Source organism: Petaurus breviceps, unplaced genomic scaffold (genome assembly GCF_028583685.1).
Source record: "Petaurus breviceps papuanus isolate PSGF00001 unplaced genomic scaffold, PetGlider_PUasm1.0 151, whole genome shotgun sequence".
Lineage (NCBI taxonomy): Eukaryota > Metazoa > Chordata > Mammalia > Diprotodontia > Petauridae > Petaurus > Petaurus breviceps.
The window spans coordinates 18,093,117-18,113,409 of record NW_027185712.1 but is presented as its reverse complement, the minus strand read 5'-3'; the positions used below and the strand labels follow the sequence as shown (position 1 = coordinate 18,113,409).

The 20,293-nt window shown below is 34.7% G+C and overlaps 1 protein-coding gene across 10 annotated transcripts in view; it reads right to left on the bottom strand.

Annotated features, from left to right (window-relative positions):
• Positions 1-20,293, bottom strand: part of CEP72 (centrosomal protein 72) — a 72,180-nt gene that overhangs the window by 29,471 nt on the left and 22,416 nt on the right. For 9 of the 10 annotated variants that reach the window (XR_011166099.1, XM_069076129.1, XM_069076101.1 and 6 more), the window contains 3 exons: positions 13,022-13,222; positions 8,434-8,753; positions 5,609-5,744 (listed from right to left, as the gene is read on the bottom strand). Coding sequence is in view for 9 of the 10 variants with exons in the window: in XM_069076129.1 (XP_068932230.1) it covers positions 5,609-5,744; positions 8,434-8,753; positions 13,022-13,222 (657 nt within the window). In the remaining variant the exon portion in view is untranslated. The remainder of the gene's footprint in view (positions 1-5,608; positions 5,745-8,433; positions 8,754-13,021; positions 13,223-20,293) is intronic. The other variant, XM_069076135.1, reaches the window with a different exon arrangement.

Genomic DNA, 20,293 nt, shown 5'->3' with positions numbered 1-20,293 from the left:
TTTTCCTAACAGTTTTTGTCAAATAATGAGTTTTTATTCCAAAATCCTGGATCTTTGGGTTTATCGCATACTAGATTACTATGGCTATTTACTATAATGTAATTTGTACCTAATCTACTTGTAATGGGAATTTGAAGATCTTCCCTGCCCCTTAATAGGCCTAGGGGGAAATCTGAAGACCTCCCCTGCTTTGAAAGTAAACTGTGCCCCCTAATAGGCTTAATGTAATCACATGGAGCCTATGATGGAGGGAATTTGCTGAAGCAGAGCCCACAGGAAGTTTCCCTGCTGTGAAGATAAACTCTGCTCCCGAATAGGCTGAATGTAGTCACATGGAGCCTGTGGTGGGAGAAATTTGCTGAAAGGAAGCAGAGTCCACAGGAAGCTAGGAATCAGAGCCAGAGAGATGGTGGGAGATAGAGGTTTGTAAGTAAATAATGCTGTGGCTCTCAGTGTTATTATGGCTTGTTAATTTCTGTATTATTCTCATGGAATCAGCTTACTTGTTTTGGGATTTGGTTTTCTGGTGTCTAAATAAATGTTTCAGCTCTGTCTTCTATATGGAGAGTTTGGTATATTTTGTGATTGAACGTCATGCAATATTTACAGTCATGGTCTTTATCATGATCGTGGGCATTGTAAATATTGCATCAGTGCTACACCATTCCACTCTATTTCTTAACCAGTACCATATTGTTTTGATAATTATTACCACAGTTTGAGGTCTGGTGTGACTAAACCATCTACCTGCACATATTTTTTTCATTGATTCCCTTGATATCCTTGACCTTTTGTTCTTCCAGATAAATTTTATTATTTTTTCCTAGCTCTATAAAATATATTTTGAGTTTGATTGTTATGGCACTGAATAGATTAATTTAGGTAGAACTGCAATTTTTATTATATTGGCTCAGCTTATCCAGGAGCAATTAATATTTTTCCATTTGTTTAGATACAACTTTGTGTGAAAAGTGTTTTGTAGTTGTGTTCACATAGATCCTGAGTTTATCTTGGGCAGGTAGACTCCCAAGTATTTTATATAGCCTATAGTTACGTGGAATTTTTCTCTTTATTTCTTGCTGCTGGACTTCACTGGTAATATATAGAAATGCTGATAATTTATGTGGGTTTATGGTTCAATTGTTTTTAATACTATATATATTTTCTTCTATTTTCCTCCATCTTTTAATTTTAATATTTCTTGTAGTAGTATAAAGATACTGCTTTCAGTTTAATTCATATCAATTTTAAGATATTTTAATTTAGAGTTTTACCATCCTCTATATTAAGCTTTTAGAGTCAGGTAGGTGGTCCAATGGAATACATGCTAGACTGGTAGTTACAACTCAGTTCAAATATGCCCTCAGACACTAGCTATGTGATCCTGGCTAAATCACTTAACTGCTGGCTGCCTCAGTTTCCCCACCTATAAAATAAGGATAACAAAAGCACTTATCTTCCAGGATTGTTGTAAGAAAAAATGTGCTAATATTTGTTAAGTAGTTGTAAATCTAAAAGCATTATATAAATGTTAACTGTTATTATTCTTATTTTTACTATTAATTTTCCTTTTCAGTCTTTTTTTCACTGTCCTTTCCTTTTACTTTAAATTTTGTATACTGATAAATTTTTCCAAGTGTTTTCATAGTCTTTTTTCAAAGACTTCGTTTTCTATGAAGCTTTGCTTAGACTTGTTCTGGAGCTACTCTTTTTTTTTGCTTTTTCTCTTGGGCTTCTCTCAGTTCATACTATTTCATTACATTTGGCACTTTTTTCTGTTTACATAAATCTCTTGCTTCAATTTTTGGATTGGTATTTTGTACTTGGGTCATTCTCTGTTGCCTTCCATACTTTTGAATGGTGAGAGTAGGTACTGTTTGGTCTTGGAAGTGGTAGCTAACATTAGGCCCCATCTTTTGCAGAAATATCCAGATTATAGATAGGCATTCTACTTACTCAATTTAGGTTTTGGCCTTGGCTCCTTCTCTGTATTCTCCTCTGTACAAAGTCTTGAACTTAGAATTAGCCCCATTCCTTGCTATTAGTCTGACAGACCACAAGCAGATGTTCATTGTACCAGTAGCAGCTTTCTGCAAGACTGAGTTTTTGCTGTTTTCTCCCAGATACTGACCTGGACCTTTCTACTGCTATGGTTCTGGCCTGGGCCGCCTAAACATTGGCCTGCAATTCCATTAGCAAGTCAACTTGGACACTGCACTACCTAGGTGTTACTCTGATCCTATATCTTCCTGGGGCTTAGTAGGGCAGTTTGAGTACTGCCTGGGCACTGATCTGGCTCTGTTTCTTGAGTTGAACACCAGTCTGGTGCCTTCTCCTGCTCTAGGCTGGTACTGCTTATGTACTTTGCCTTCTGTCTATCCTCATTTGGCTCTGCTCAGAAATCTCTGAAGGATCCTTGCACTCTGAACTGTAGTGCTAAACTGAATGAAGGAGCTTATAGCTGTTTCTCTTTGGTTTTGTCATTGTTCCTTCTGGTGTAGTTTAAGAATTTTCTGAGGTGTTTGTAAGGGCTCTACTAGATACTAATATGTCACCACCTTCCCTCACTGTTCCACTCATTTCTTATATCCTTGAGATTTGGCTTCTGAGTCCACTCTTCAATATTGCCACAGTTACCATCAATCTCTTGATTGATAAATCCCATGGTCTTTTCAAGACCTCATTCTACTTGCCCCTACTGTAGCTTTGACACCTATTTGATATCCTCTTCTTCCATGGCACTATTCTTAGTCTTCATCTGTCTCTCTGACCATACCAACTCAGTCTCCATATTTTAAGTTCTCATATAAACTTGTACTTCTTAATCCCCACTTTTTTCAGTGAAATATGAGGCAAGATTCTCATCCACACAGAGTAGGGGGAGGGGATGCTATAGGAAGTTTTAGAAGGAATGAAAAAGTTGAAAGGGAACATACCAGCAGTTTAGAGGATCAGGAAAAGCTTCATGTAGAAGGAAGTATTTGAGCTGTGCCTTGAAGGAAGAGAGTTGGAGGTGATAAGGGAGGACTTGTATGTTCTTTTTAGAGAGACAAATAACATTATCTCACTGCTTCATTGGTCATTTGGTAATCTCTCCTTCTAGTGCTTTTAATGAGCTAAATTTTATAAAGACCACCACGAAAATAATTTCAGTTTATCCATCAGCATTTATTGTAGGGGATGAAGAAATAGAAAAAAAAATATGAAGTACTTGGAATTTTCAAAACCAAGTCAACATAAGAGCAAGAACTAGGAGTAACTAGAAGTTGCAAAGAAGTAAATTTTGGCTTCTAACAATTAGAACAATCAAAAAACTTACAAAAGATCTCCTCTTGCACATCCCCAACAAGTGGACAAACAGTATTCACTTGGAATCATCAAGTGAAAGGGCACAATCTCCTCAAGTAGTCATTCCATTTTTGAAATACCATTTGCCAAGAGCTTCCTCTTCTCTTCTCATTTCACATAACTCAGATATCTTGTACAACTATCTCTTCCTTCTCTTTTTTCTTATGTGAAAGAGGTGGCCCTTCTTGCCAAGGGAAACTCCTCTACAAACCAGTGACCACATTCCGTCCCATCTTTTCCAGAAGACTGTCCCCTCTATTATCCACATTCCCACTTATCTTCAATCTCTCCCTGTCTGCTGGCTGCTTCCAAACTTCCTAAAAATATGTCTTTGTTTTCTCCATCTTCAAAATACCATCAGATGATTTCTCCATTGCCTCTCCTTAAGTCTCCTCCTTTTTGTGACCAACTTCCCCTAGAAGGTCAAATATCAAATCAGTGTCTCCACTTCCTTTCATTTTTCTTCTAAGCACTTTTAAGATCTGGCTTCCAACCTCATCGTTTAACTGAAGCTCTCTCCAAGGTCACCAATGATTCCTTAACTGCCAAATCTAATGGCCTTTTCTTAGTTCTCATACTTCTTGACCTCTCTGCAGCCTTTGACATTACTAATCTCCCTCTTTTCGTTGATACTCTCTTATCTCTAGGTTCCTATGATATTACTCTGTCCTGGTTCTTCTACCTACCTGACTCTTCCTTCTCAGTTTCCTTTGGTGGATCTTCATCTGGATAGTTCATGCCAGCTAACAGTGTCCCACAGGACTCTGTCCTAGGCTCTTTTCTCATCTTCTTCTATACTATTTCACTTGATTTCATCAGCTCCCACGGATTCATTTACAATCTCTATCCTAACGATTCTCAAATCTACTTATCCAGCCCTCTCTTGTGGTCTCCAGTCTTCCATCTTCAACTGCCTATTAGACATCTCAAACTAGATGTACTGTAGACTCCTGAAACTTAATATATCCAAAGCTGAATGCATTATCTTTGTATCCCTAACACTTGGCACCAGGTCTGGCACATAGTAGATGCACAGCATATGCTTCCTGACTGACTCAAACTGTGTTGTATTTAACTAATTTGTATTTATTATATAGATATGTTATGTAGGTATATGATATACATGTTTGTGTACATGTATGTATATATATCTGTGTGTATATATCTATATCTATGTTTTGCATGTGTATATGTTTACATTCTCCATTAGAATGCCATGCCTTACAAGAAGGGATTGGTCCATTCACTGTATTTGTATTCTTAGTACCTAGCATAGTGCTTAACACTTAGCAAGCACTTAATAAATACTTGTTGATTAATTAATCCTTTCATTTACTGGCAAATTCTTTTTGCTTTCTGGTTCATCTACAAGACTGTAAGAATTGATATGGCTCAGTTCTTCCAGTAATATATCAACTCAATAGTTTCTGGACAATGATGTCATTGTACCTCTGAGTATCAATAGTTATAGTTTATATATGGGAATAAAAACTATGTGATTCTCAGCACCTTCTGTGCCCTTTTCCATTTTTCTACCAACCATCTCAGCAGAAAGAGATAAGCACTGCACAGTATTGAGTTACTTTCTACTCGTGTTTCACGGGTTGCTATCAGTAACTAAAGAAGTCATCATTCTGTAATCTGCTGGTGATGGGCCTCTCTTAATTTAGCTAATCTTAGTCCACAGATATATATTACTGGATCCATATTTAAACAATCTGCAACTTGGCAGAATCTGTCAAAGTTATGCTCCATTGATAAAGTCTTGGAAAATCCAGGGAACTTTTATACCAGAATGAGTCATGGGGTATAAATTTTGCAGATGCAAGAGTAGTAGTCACAATTTCAAATAAATAAGTAAATAAATGAATAGAGCAAGCAAGGAAGCAAGCACAAGTCCTAGATTAAGCAGCATAGATTTGTATCAAATCAACCTTAGCAAAGTTATATATAATTGCTCAACCACCACCTGGTAGTTGTATTCTCTCTCCTGTTCAAATGCCTCATAACATAAAAATTCACATAATTCCTTCACTTACACAGAGTACAATTTTGTGAACTTGAACAGTGATCTTTCAAATGGTACCCTAAAGAACAAGTAGAATTAATGTACTTCTAAGAACCTAATTCAACAATCAAATGACTTTAAGTAGAATTAATGTACTTCTAAGAACCTAATTCAACAATCAAATGACTTTAAATACTGGTCTTGTCAATTCCTGGAGTTATTAAGTACTAATGTTGACTTGTTTTTACTCACAAATAAACTTCTCATTGGAGTGTAGAGATTTGCGACCATTCCAATATTTATCCACTAAGTCCAAAAGAGTATCCAACAGTGCTATTTCAAACACATCCTTACTCATTGTCTGTGTCACTGAATGAGATTTTGACACCTGAATTGGAAAGTATAATTATGAAGTTTTTTATTTCATGTAACACCAAATGTACTATTGTTAAACTCTAGCATTTATTAGTGAGCTTATTTCTAAAGAAAAAAAAAAAGTATTATCCCTAATTGCTGGTACCACCAAAGTCTCTATTATTATGTCACTCTAGTTCTGGGGAAGCTTTTTGGCTTAAGATGATTTCCATAGGCCAAAGAAGGATTCATTCCCCCATCCTATTTTACACAGTTATTGGAAATTCTCCACTTCTTCATATGACAATCATTTGAAGAAATAAAAGCGTTAAGCCCTAGACAAGGAACTGATTAGTTGGGAAAAGGGAAATAACCTGTACCAGGTGTCAAGAATGATTTATCTTCAGAGAAATGAACTTCCTTAAGTACTTGTAAATATCTGGCATCTCTCTACACAATCACCTATATTTATTACTGACTTTGAGTTGCAGCAACAGGAGTGGAAGTGGAGTCAAGGCAACAGTGGTTGTAGGCCTACAAAACTTAATTTAAATTCTGAACAGAAAGTCAAGTTTTTTGTGACTGGAAGATAGGGGTAGGGAAAAAGAAATGCATAGGAACTCTCTTTAAAGGATTTGTGTTTTAGGGCTGGGAGGAGGGCAGTCTGTCTCTTTAATCACTTGTCATGCTAACTGTCCAAATCCTACTGACATACACTGAAAAATATGCCTTGAAATGCCATAAAAGCATAGTATCAATGAATTAGAGCTGGAAGAGACCTGAGAGGTCATCTATTTCAACCTCCACATTTTACAAATGAAGACTGAAACCCAAAGAAATTAAGTCATTTGCTCAAGGTCATGAAAGTAATCAAGAACAGAGCAAGGATTCAAAGTCATATCTTTTGACCCCAAATTCAAGAATAGTCACTAGTCTAGTGAAAAGAACTTGAAATCATATCAGAGGAGGCAACTAGGGATTTTTAGCTTAAAAAAAGAAGACAGTATGAGACCTCAGGGGTAGCTAATAATCATGTGACTGCTATGGAACTTATTCAGCCTGCGTCTGTTCTATCCAACTAAAGGGATAGACATCATGGAAAAGCAGAACTCAGCTCAATACAAGGAAAACTTTCTTAAAAATGAGAACTGTCCAAGCAGAATGATGATAATGATAGTAATAATTCATGTTTACATAGCACTTTAAAGTTTTAAAAGTTATCTTTTTCACTCCAGTCATATGAAAGATGCAGTAAAAACATTAGTAGCACCCAGTTCAATACCCAAATTACTACAAATAGTAAGTGGCAAAGTCAGGATTTCAATATACTGACTCCAAAAACAGGGCAATACACTGCAGCTACTTGTGAGATGACCTAAGGGAGCAATGAGTTTCCCATCACTTTTTTTATTGTTGTTTAATCATTTTTCAGTCATACCCAACTCTTCATGACCCCATTTTTTTTTTGGCAGGGGATACATTGGCAAAGCTATTCGAGTGGTTTGACATTTCCTTCTCCAGCTCATTTTACAGATGAAAAACTGAGGCAAACAGGGTTGTGACTTGCCCAGGGTCACAGAGTTAATAACTGTCTGAGGTCAGATTTGGAACTCAAGAAGAAGAGTCTTTATGACCCTGTTCTATCCATTGCACCACCTAGATGCCCATTCCCATCATTAAAGGTCTTTAAGTAAAGGCTGGATGAGTACTTAATGAGGATGCTATACAGGTGATTAATGATTTGGGAAGGAGTTAGAGTAGATAACTGAAATTCTCTTTCAATTCTAATGGGAGCCTGACAGCCAAGAGGCTCTATTGACCTGCGGTGCGACAAGTATTAGAAATCAACTAGAAAAGGTGACTAAAATCCTAGGTTAAAGCGAATGGAAAATGTCCTAAATAGAATCTTTCCTTTAAAAACTCTCACCAGAGCAGAACTTATCTGGTTGAGGGAATCCTCTGACTACAGGAGTATAGTTTTGCAGCTAATAGGTGATCTTTTCCTTCATTTTACAGAAACTAAGGCCCAAAATTTATATAGATAGTAACGAGCAGAGTGAAGATTTGAGGACAGTTGACTTCAAATCCAAAGCTTTTTCTACTGTACCACACCACCTGGAGTGAGGTTGCAAGGGCACTGTTTTTCCCACCTTGGTTTGAGACAACTATGTTCAAGGCTACAAATGAGACATGGGGGAAAAAAAAACAAGGGAGTATACTATTGGTCAATGTGAGCTGAGGCATTTGTCCCACAAATGAACCAGCCTTTCCAGGACTCTGAGAGTGATAAAGATGACTCTGCCACAATGTGGCAGGAATAACTGAATTACAACTTTGAACAAAATGGACATGTAAAGGCAAATATGAAAATCACCTATATAATCTCTATTGGTATACTTCTAGCTTAACAATTTCGCATTGTAGGAAATCTTTTAAAGCAGAGAAATGTTTCTAAAGAAATATATATAAAGGTATAATAACAAAACTAGTTTTAAAAAAGTTTGGCAAGCTACAGCTTATGTAGTATTATTAGTTGTATTATGGAACTAAACAATATATGTAAGTTAAAATTAAACACTTAATGATACTGAAAGGAAATATTCTGTGGTTCATAAATAGAAAAAAAAAGTGAATATTAACATCCAATGATTACAAAATAAGAAATATTAGACCCCTACTGAATAAAAACAATTCTGCCAAAATTATCATATCTTTTGGCTTACCTCTTTGACATATGCATTTATATTTTTAGTCTTTGGCTGTTCAGATTTATCAAAGTTAGAAAAGCTTCTGTCATTTTTTCTTTCCAATTCCATTTTTCTTTCCATTTCTTGGTTGAAAATACTTTCATCAACATTGGGTAATTTATTATTTCTTTCTAAAAGATCCTGACAATTCTCTTCCTGAATTGATTGTAATCTTCTATTAAGCATTTTTCTTTTATATATTATTCCAGAAGTAGCTAAAGATTTTAGCATTTTTTGAGCTGATGTGATTTTCTTCTGTTCAGGATTATTGAATGGTCCCTCCATTCCTGTAGATTCTATAAAGTGAGGAGCAAATGATCATACCCCCTAACCCATTAGTACCAGTACTCTCAAACTAACATCATCATTCAAAAACAACAAAAGGAAATTAAGAGTTAGCAAAAATGACTCACGTTTGAAGTTTACTTAATGGACAATAGACTTTTCTGTTTCCTTAAGAAAGCTATACATTCACAGATATTTAATATCTGTAAAAACTGAGGAATCTGAATTATGAAAAAATTCATAACTTGCTTCACACTATAGAAATACATTTAATAAACTGAGTGTTTTAAATGTAATCTTGATATCTTTCTCAAGTCCTCATTCTCACTCATTCCATAGAGCCAATTCACTGCCAAGCCTTGTCATTTCTATTTTCCTAACATCGCTTATACAGTTCTCCTCTTCACGCACACAGTTACAAGTCTGGTTCATCACCTCCTGCCTTTTTACAAGACTACTGCAATCGCCTTCTAACTGGTCTCCCTGCCTCAGAGTCTGTCCTCATTCTATTCCACTCAACAGCCACGGTGAATTTCCTAAAGCATAGATCTGACCATGTAGCCCTGCTCAAATCAAGGTGCTCCAGAGGCTCCCAATTATCTCTAGGATCAAATATAATCATCTAGTATTTAAATCTCTTTGTAAGCTGAACTCTTCATAGCTTTCGAGGGCTCTCATACCTTAACTCCCCTGTACAAACTCTATGATCCATTTACTTGTGGTTCTCGAAAACAATATTCACCCTTCATCTGTGTGCCTTTGCACTGACACTCCTCTAGACCTGGCATGCTCAACCTCCTCCTTTCCACCTCTTGAGTTCTCCTGGCTTCCTTCAAGCTCCATCCTACCTTCTGAAGGCTTCTCCTGGTCTTACCAACTGCTAATGTCTTCCTTCATGTACGCTGTATATACCTTAAATATACACTTAGATGTCTACATGTTGTCTCCCTGATGAGAACGTACAATCAATCCTTGAAAACAGGGACTGTGTGCTTCATTTCTTTATTTTTGCCTTTCTTTGTATCCCTATCTTTTATCACAGTTCCTGGCACATAGTACCGTGTTTCCCCGATAATAAGACACTGTCTTATTAAATTTTTTTGGACAGAAAAACACCAGAGGGCTTATTTTAATGAACATTGACAGCAATTTTAATAAACAGGTAAATGTGAACAAAAAAAATGTACCTTTATTCAATAAGCAAATTACTGGGGAAGAACAGGATGACGCGCTCACTGCTGCAGCTCTGATTGGATGCAGCTCAGAGCGCGGTGTGCGTTTCACCTGGGGGGGGGTAACGGTGCATACAGAGGGTACTGTAATGTAGCGTGTAGCGCAGGGGATCACCTTCACTACAGTAGCAATCTCAATAGGGCTTATTTTCAGGGGAGGGCTTATTTTAGAGGAATCTTACACAGTAAGGGGAGGGCTTATTTTCTGGATAGGTCTTATTATCGGGGAAACACGGTAAGCACTTAAAAAATGTTAGCTTACTGACTGCACTGTACATATTGTCAGAATTTTTATCTTATGTTGAAAGTTTTGCAAGAACTGACTTTCTTCCCATTTAAAAACATTTTGGTTATAACAGATTGTTCCTAACCAGTTACCCTGTCATCCAATACAAAGATTATGAAAGCCCTGAAAAATTTAACCCTTTCAACTTCAAAATTTTCATCCTATCCTTCCTCACTTCCCTACCCTACTCCATCCTGGTGAGGGCTTCCTGTGACCTACTATATAAGATCAGATCAGCTCTAGCCATGACAAACTTCACCCATCTCCTTATTTGCCTTGTCACCCAGATCAGAGATCATGTGCTGGAGGATTTAATCCCTTAATAATCCTAAGGGCCAAACTGGGCTCCCCACCCCCACTATCCTGAGTGATAAGCACATCATGGGGACCATTCTATCCCAACAGGTTGGCTTCAGCCATGCTTCCCTCTCCTACCCAGTGAACTTTTCATCAAACTCTCTGCCATCACGCACATGCCCAGTGAGCAACTCTTTTCGCCAACCCGTTTGCCTGTTCTGGAGACAAAATCAAATGAAAACAGATACTGCTACTAAGAGGGAAGTAACAGTCAACTTTCCTATGTCTCCATTTCAGATCACTATAGAATTTCCAAACCAAAATATCCCTCCTGACATTGCTTTCCTTTTATGTATTGTCTCCTCCTATTACTATATAAATTGAAGTCAGGGACTGTTTTCACTTTTGTATTTGTATTCCCAGAGCTCTGTACAGTGCTGGGAACTAGACTCCTGGTGAGAAAATGGTCTCTTCAAATTCTGATCAGCAACTGCTCTGCAACAAAGTCTTCGAGAGTTGACTAGGGACACAGAGAAGTTAACTTGTCAATGGTCACATAACTACTATTTGTCAGAGGCAGGTTATTAACACTTATTAATAATGGGTCAAACAGAAAGGAAAAAGTTAAAAAGATCAAAGAATTATCATTTGTGCATAAAAAGGCTTTGGCAAAAAATGCCAAATTCTATGATGATTTGTTACGAGTCAGGAGAATAATACTGCAAAGTAAAAGAAAAGGAAGATTAAATAGGTGAAATGAAAAAAAAAAAAGGAAAATGTGGGCATGAGTTTAAAACAAAATGAGTATTGGAAAAGATCGTGACTATAGACCTTTCTTGTTATAATTCTGTGTTATGAGGTGCTTGTGGAGATTTTGTTGGTTAGTTGGTTTGGTAGTGGCAAAGTAATTATAAGTGCTTCTATCACACAGAAATAATACAATTTACTATAAAAACAAGTAAGGCACAAATGAAAATAGCATTATTAAAATGGTAAGAAATTATAGAGAAATCATTTTTAAACACTATATCAGTGTTTTCTAAGAGTTAAACATTTGGGAAGTTTCCAGTTGTAAGTATATCAGTGAAATCCTCAAAACCATTTCAAAATCAAAGTAAGCTTAAATTTATTTTAACTTTAAAACTAAAACTTATGTAACAAAGGTAAACTTACGAAATCCAAAAAAACAGTATTTTAACTTCAAAAATATTGAGATTCATGGAACTTTTAAATGACCAAAATGAAATTTAATTCTAGTAGGTGGTGCCATGGATAAAGGGAGGAAAACAACAACAACAACAAAATTACCTAGTCTGTGGAAAAATAATTATTCAAAGTATGAGGTTAGTTCAAAGTATGAATTTAGTAGTCTGCTAATCCTAGATGTCAATAAATCAATTACCAATATGACAAAAGAAAAAATAAGAAAAAAAAAGCATAATACTTTAAATTCCTATTTTAAATATTAATAGCCTGAAAATATTTACTATGAACCAGTTACTAATTTTCAAAAAGGCATCAATCTTCAAAAAAGTCAATTTGAGAATTTTGGCACCTACACAAAGGATACAGGGATAAGGAACTGGAACTGGAATTTCACTAGGAAGAACATCTTACCAGTGTAAATCCTTATTTTCTCTGCAATTTACACCCTTAGTTGCCTAGAGAACTGAAAAGGTTAAGTGTCTTGCTCAGAGTCAGATAGCCCAGAGGAAGGACTTGATCCCAGGTCTTCCTGACTTCAACATCAGCTCTCTTTCTACTACCGTGTTTCCCCGATAATAAGACACTGTCTTATTAAATTTTTTGGACAGAAAAACACCAGAGGGCTTATTTTCAGGGGAGGGCTTATTTTAATGAACATTGACAGCAATTTTAATAAACAGGTAAATGTGAACAAAAAATGTACCTTTATTCAATAAGCAAATCACTGGGGAAGAACAGGATGACGCACTCACTGCTGCAGCTCTGATTGGATGCAGCTCGGAGCGCGGCGTGCGTTTCACGGTGGGGGGGGGGAACAGTGCATACCGAGGGTACCGTAATGTAGCGTGTAGCGCAGGGGATCACCTTTACTACAGTAGCAATCTCAATAGGGCTTATTTTAAAGGAATCTTACACAGTAAGGGGAGGGCTTATTTTCGGGATAGGTCTTATTATCGGGGAAACATGGTATGTCCTAATGTCACTTATCTATTAAAAGCTACATAGTTATGCAAAATGATGCCATAAAAAAAAATTCAAGAAAAAACAATGAAAATTTTAAATTACACTATAAATTCAAAGGAAAAATAAAGAAAACTCCCAATTTGCAATCTGTTAGCAAACTAAGATATGTTAAATATATTTTCAATAAACATAAAGAAAAGCATAAGGATTACTATAGCTGTATCACATACAGTGGGGGGTGAAATAGCAAACCAAACTTGTTTAAATAAAAATTCTTAATTTTTAATTTGATTACCTGAGGATTGGAGGTCAAAATGACTAAGAGACATATATTTATGCTGACCTTCTATTTCATCTTGACATTTTAAGTTGGAATGTTCATGAAGTTTATCATCCAGAAAACTCACTTTGCTGCTGCTTTTTTTTCTATCATAGCCCCTTAAGTTATCTTCAGAGATATTTGGTAATGATTTAGGACTTGGGAGATGTCTAGAACCTGGTTTTTAAGAAATTAGTATTATAAAAAAATAGTTTTATCAGATAAAATGACAAATACAATTACATTTTCAAACTGACAAGTAATAATATCAGAAAAGTATGTTTTCCTAAAATGAATCAAATAGCTAATAAAATTCGCTTAGGAAAGTTACTATAGTTTAACAATCTAACACCTAATATTATAACATATCTATATTACTATAAAATAAAATGGATCAAGTGAACAGACAATGATTTTCCAAAGATAGGAAAATGTTATATTGTTAAGGATAATTTTAAAATGGAAGAATTTAATTTTCACAACAAAGGTCTATTAGGTTCTATAAAATAGTGTTGTTTTTTTCTCATAGCGACATAGAATATTGCATCTGGAAGTGATATTGCAGATAATTTAGTTCTAATACCTTTATTTTACAGATAAGGAAACAGACATTAAGTGACTTGCCCAAAGTCATGGTAAAACTAGGGCAACATAATTCTTTCAAGTTTGAAATTCTGTAAAGTGGCTAAATTTAAAATAAATAACACCTGGTCTGTAAAATGAACTGCAAGAGCATACTTTATTTTTATTTCTCAGAGTAATTATAGCTATCTTCAAAATATATATCAGTGCTTTTGCTATGAAATTAATTTTAAAAATCCCCCAAACTAGAGTGTTTCTAGAGTTCATGCTATAGCAAAATTAATGTTAACAAAATTCGGAAATTCTTGTTTTCCCTTATGTTAAATCAAAAGCCCCTTTTTCCCATTACTTACAGAGATCACAAAAATAGGGTATTTCCATACCAATCCTCCAGTATCAAACAACTACATGGAATCAAGGAAGAGAATTTATTTTTTTCTTCTTTTTTTTTTTGGAAGGCAATTGGGGTTAAGTGACTTGCCCAAAGTCACATGGCTAGTGTGTTAAGCGTGTGAGGCCAGATTTAAACTCAGGTCTTCCTGACTCCAAGGCTGGTGCTTTATTCACTGTGCCACCTAGCTGCCCCAAGGAAGAGAATTATTGAGGGTGATGGCAACCTGTATTCCTTCCATTATGTCCCCTTTTCTGCCCCCTACCAGCAATGCAAACAGTATTCAAGAAGGAAAGTATACCTATGTCCAAATACAGTCATAGCAAAATCTTACCTATCAGATTTTAGTCCCGGGTCTGAAACCAAATTAAAGGTTTGGAATAATAAGTCTATTATAATTAAAATGTAACTAGAAATTCTCCCACCAGAATTTACTGTAATATATAGCTACATGAAACATTCTCACTTAGATATGCTGAATAGTAAAAAATTTCCTAATGAACTGGCAAGGCACTTTTAAAATAATGACCCTTGGTAGAGTCATCAAATTTCCTCTTCTTTCTAAAATTTTATTTTATTTTAGACTCAAGGGCCAGAACACAAATACAGAATAGAGAAAAGAAACAAAAACACATCATAAACTTAGATACTGGAATTTAAATACAAAGTAAGAAAAAAAAAAGCATGTCATGTGCATAGCAGAACATAAGACAGGATTCAAAATATGTAACAATAAATTTTCATTTCAAGAAAGCCTATATGATAAATAATACACATTGTATTGAGAATTGTCCATCTTTGCTTTCTTGTGAGTTTTCTTTTGTTCTTGGCTGTGTACGTTTTTACTTTGTTCTTTCCCCCCCACACCCAGAAGGCTACAATAAAGTCTAGATATGTTTCTCTATAGCTATAGATATGCACATACACACACACACACACACACACACACACACACATACACAGATATACTTTCCCAAACCTATTCTACTCCAGATCTTTGCTTTTATGAATATGCATATCTGTTTCCTATCCCTCCTGTCTCTTCTACTTTACTTTTGCCCACTACCTTGCCCTCCCATGACTTGCCTACCCTCCTCCAAGGAACCTTTCCCTATTCTCCTATTCCCATAACTCTAAATACCCTTCTATATCCCCTAATTATCTATTCCTCCATTCACCCCTCTAAAGACCCTGCCCTTGTGCTCTCCCATCTATGCCCTTTTTATTTCTTCTGAATTTAGAAGACTTTAATACTCTTCTAAATATATATGTATATGTATATACATGTATTGTTCCCTCTTAACACCATTCCTGATGAAAGGAGGTTCCCAGAACTACAAGTTCTCTTCCCCTATCTAATTCCTCTGTATCGATTCTTCCTCTGGCACCTCATTTGTATAAAATAATTACTCTTTTTAGTAGTTCCTAAACGGTTTTACTTTTTAAATTCATATCATACTCAGGTTTACCCCAATATTTCTTATAAGCTATCCAATTATTAATAAGAATTTTAGACATACATTTTACATTAAAAAAAAGTAAACAGGTTGTCCTTATGAATCCCTTATAATCAGTCTTTGGTATATACCTTATATTTCTCTTGGTTCTTATATGTCAAATCTTCTATTAAGTTTGGAAATTTTTTAAACAAAGTCTTGAAAGTCTGAGTTTATCAAATGTCCATATTTTTTTTTCATTCAGGATAATACTTAACTTTGCAGGGTATGATATATTCTGCAGAGTCCCAGTTCTTTTGCACTTTGATATATTGTGTTCCCAGACCTGCAGTCCTTTAATGTCTCTGTTGCTAGGTCTTATATCATTCTAATTGTGGCATCATCATGTTTAAATTGTTTTAATATTGATGCTTTTAATATTTTATCCTTGAGCTGGGGGTTTCAGAATTTGACGATATTCCTATGACTTTTCCTCATAGGATCTCTTTTAAGGTGATAGATGGATTTTTTTCCTATTTCTACTTTTCCCCCTTAATGCTTCAGGACAACTTTCTTTAATTATTTCTTATATTATTGTATCAAGATTGCTTTTTTGTTCATAACTTTCAGCTAGTCTGATTATTTTTATATTTTCTTGATCTATTCTCCAAATCTGTCATTTTTCTTATAAGATGTTTCACTTTCTCTTCTATTTTTGCATTAGTCATATTTTGTTTAATTATTTCTTGATCTCCTACAATTTTGCTGGCTTCACTTTGCCCAATTCTAATTTTCAAGGTGTCATTTTCTTTAATATTCTGGATCTCCTTTTCTAATTGGTTGACTTTCTTTTCCTAACATTCTTGTTTTTCTTGGATTATTCTTTTTTATTTTTAGTTTTTCCAAGACCTTCTATGAATTCTTTTTGGGTAGGAGACCATGTCTTTGGGGTTTTCTTTACTTCAATATTCTCCTCTGAAGATGAACTCCGGTCATCTCTATTCCCACAATAGCTTTCTATGGTTGGATTCTTTCTCCTTTGCTGGTGCATTTTTTGTGATAATAGCTTAATTTCTGTAATCACCTCTAGCCCTGGGGCCTCTTGCCCCAGATTTTCAGTTCTTCCCTCAAGCCTATAACCAAAGCCAAACCTCTAACCTCCTGTAAGTGCCTGAAGCCAGGGGCTTCCTGCCCCACTGCTTCTTCACTCACTGGGCAAGTGCTGATTCCTTCCTGTCCCTGCCGCTTTTCGCTGTACAACTGGATCTGGCATTCCTTGCCAGCAGAGGTTCCCTCAATCTTCCTAGGCTCAAACACCAAACTCCTCTCACTATCTGAGGGTAAAAGTTCCTGTAGCTTGTCCTGATGCAATCTCTCAAACTAACTAACCCTGGAACTTGCTGCTTGATATTAAAGTGGGCCCTAGCCAGGAGGTGTTTGCTCTTCATAGGGACCAAAACTCGAGTTGTAGGATTTTTCTTCTGATCTTCTCAAATTGTCCCAGGAAGACCTCATTGTGCCCCATTCTTACTTATCTCTACATCACACTTTATTTGCCCTATGGTGCTATTTTAACTCTTTGTGGGGATAAATCTTGAGAGCTTGGAATTTTCTGACCTACTACATCATCTTCCCAAAATCCTCTCTCTCAGCACTCATTTCTATTTCCAACACTCATTTCAAATTTCCTCTTCTAATAATATAAGGAAAGGGATGAAATGTTTCAATATAGACCCATTTCTTTGCTGCAAGCTTCCCCATTCCTTAACATACAACCTCAAGTTCTATGTATTGCCCACTTCTTATTTTGATAGGTGAAAAAATAAGATAACTAGGCTAAGAATTCATTAACATAACAATATATATTAGACATTATAGTTTAAACATCTAAAACAAAGTTCTTTATATAATTGTTCACTGATGAAATAACAAAAATATGCTGAAATTCTATTTTTAAAATGTGACTGATAATCGATTAAACATACTGTCCTGAAGGATTTATAAGCAAGCTTTTAAATAAAATTGCTTTGAAGCAAAGAATCAGACCACAGCTTCCAATACTGAAATGAGCTCTTAATTAGAAAACCAGACCTGAGCAAATTATTTGCTTTTCAAATACCTCAGATAACAGCAATTCAAGAAATGTAAATAAATCCAGCAACCAAGGACCAGAGCAGAAAAAAACCAGAGAGACTACAGAGAGATATCTTTCTAAAAATACATAAGAAGACAAGTGTCAAAGTATCAAGCCAACAGAAGTGGTGACGGAGAAACAGGCCTGAAACATTTAAAAATCAAAGATATACACAAATAAAATAAAACTGAAGGGATGTAATTTTTTTTTACTATACATAAAGCGATTTTTAAAAAGTAGGACTTGCAATTATACTATCTGACAAAGTAAAAACAAACATTCCAAACACAGAAAGGAATAAACAAGAAAATTACATTATGTTGAAGGGAACCATATACAACAAGCCAATATCAATATTAAATTTATCTGCTGCAAATATCTTATCTAAATTCATAAAAGAAATATTAATTGAGCAACAAGGAGACATATATAGATAGCAATACAAGAATGACAGAAAATCTCAATTTTGTCCCTCTCTCAGTTGTGAATTAATCTAACAGTATGATGAACAAAAGAGAAAATATATAACTGAACAAATTGCTAGAAATACTATAGCTAAAAGATCTTTGGTGTCTTCAAAACAATATTGCTAAAGAATATTAATATTTTTCAGCACCAAGTAGTCAACTCTTACAAAAACAGATCATGTATTAGGGAACAGAAATACTGCAAACAAATTTTAAAAAGGTAGAATAGAAAATATATCCTCTACAGGCCATAATGCAACAAAAATAGCAATCATTTCAGGGAGCACAAATGATAGACATAAGCCCAAATGAAAACTTAACAAATAAATCCTAAATAATGAGTCATATAACAACAAATCATAAAAAACAATGAATGATTATGTGAAAGAATATTACAATGATGGAAAAAACCCATGAAATTTCTGGGATGCAGTTAAATAGTCTTTAGGGGGGAAAGTCATATCCCTATAGACATAAATTAACAAAATAGAAAAAGAAATGATTAATTAACTGAACATGTATTTTAAAAATTGGAAAGCCAACAAATAAGCAAACCTAAAATAAAGCACAAAAGATATATTTAAAATTAGAGATGATCTAGAAACAAAAAACTCATAAAAGCTGGTTCTTTGAAATGACTATTAAAATTGATAAACCTTTTCTCAATCTTATTTGAAAAAAGAGGTCAGAAAATCAAATCAACAAAACAGCAAATAAGTACAACAAAACTAGTAGAAATAAAAAATAAACATAGTTGCATGTCAACAAAACTGAGATCACAAAAGAAATAGAAATCTAAAGTAACAAAAGACAAAAAGAAAGAAATCTTAAGTAACACAATTTCAGAAAAGGGAAAAAAAATCCTAGTCATGGATTCATGAAATACTTTTATCAAATTTAAAGCAAAATTAGTTCCCACATTATGCAAATTATTCTAAAAAACTTAAAAAGAAAACACCCTACCAGAAACCTTCTTATGAGACAAATGCAGTCCTAATATCTAAACCAGAAAAAGATAAAATTCAGAACTATAGACCAATATCATTAATGAATGACTCAAAAATTTTAAATAAAAACTGGTCAAATAGCAATTTATTGAAGAAATTATTCATTATGACAAAGTTGAATTTATACAAGGTATGTAAGGATATGGTTCAACATTTGTAAAATAATCAACATACCTAATCATATTAATGACCAAAACATTCAAAACCACAGAATTATCTCCACAGATGTAGAAAAAGCCTTTGACAAAATAAAACACCTAGTTATGCTAATAAATAAATATATGGAAAAATAAATGAAAAGCTATGAAACATAGACAGAAAGTAACTTTTTTGACATCAGAAAAAGTGTATCTAAAACCAGAAGCAAGTATCACATAAAAGGGGGAAACACTAGAAGCTTTCCCAATATATACATACAGGAGTAAATGAAAGATACCCACTCTCCCCACTATTATTTGCTAGCAATGCAATAAGATGAGAAAAAATTAAAGAAGTTAAGACAGGTAAAGAGAAGCTAAGACTATAAGACTATCCCTATTTAAAGATAACATGATGGTTTATAATTAATAAATCCCAAGGAATCAATAAAGATATTAATTCAGACAATAGGTTTAGCAAAGCTGCAGGCTACAAAATAAACCGCCAATAAATCAATTTCATTATTATAAAATAATAACAAAATCTAAGATATGATAATAAAAAGGGAATTTCCTTTCCAAATAACTACAAAATGAAAAATGATCTGGGTATCAATCTACTAATGCACATAAAATATTTGCACAGATTCAATTCCAAAGTGCCCCTTAAAGCAATGAAAATTAATCCTTTTTTTTGTTTTGGATTTATCATTTCAATTTTGTTCTTTTTCATCATATTTTTTTTTCATTTTTCAAATGCTTTAGTAACTTCTGATTTACATCATTCATTTCCGCCAGATTTTGAGTTACAAATTTTCTCCCCATTTTTCCCCTACCCACCGCCCCAAAATAGCAGTCCCACAGGATATCCCCTCCTCCAATCTGTTCTCTCCCATATTTTCTCCCACACCCCTTTCAACTTATCCACTGGATCTCTATGCCCCAGTGTCTGTATACCTTATTTCCCAATTACAAGTAAAATAGTATTAATAATAGTCCATATATATATATAAAATTACATACATATATACATATATATACACACAGATCTATCTATCTATCTATCTATCTATCTATCTATCTATCTATCTATC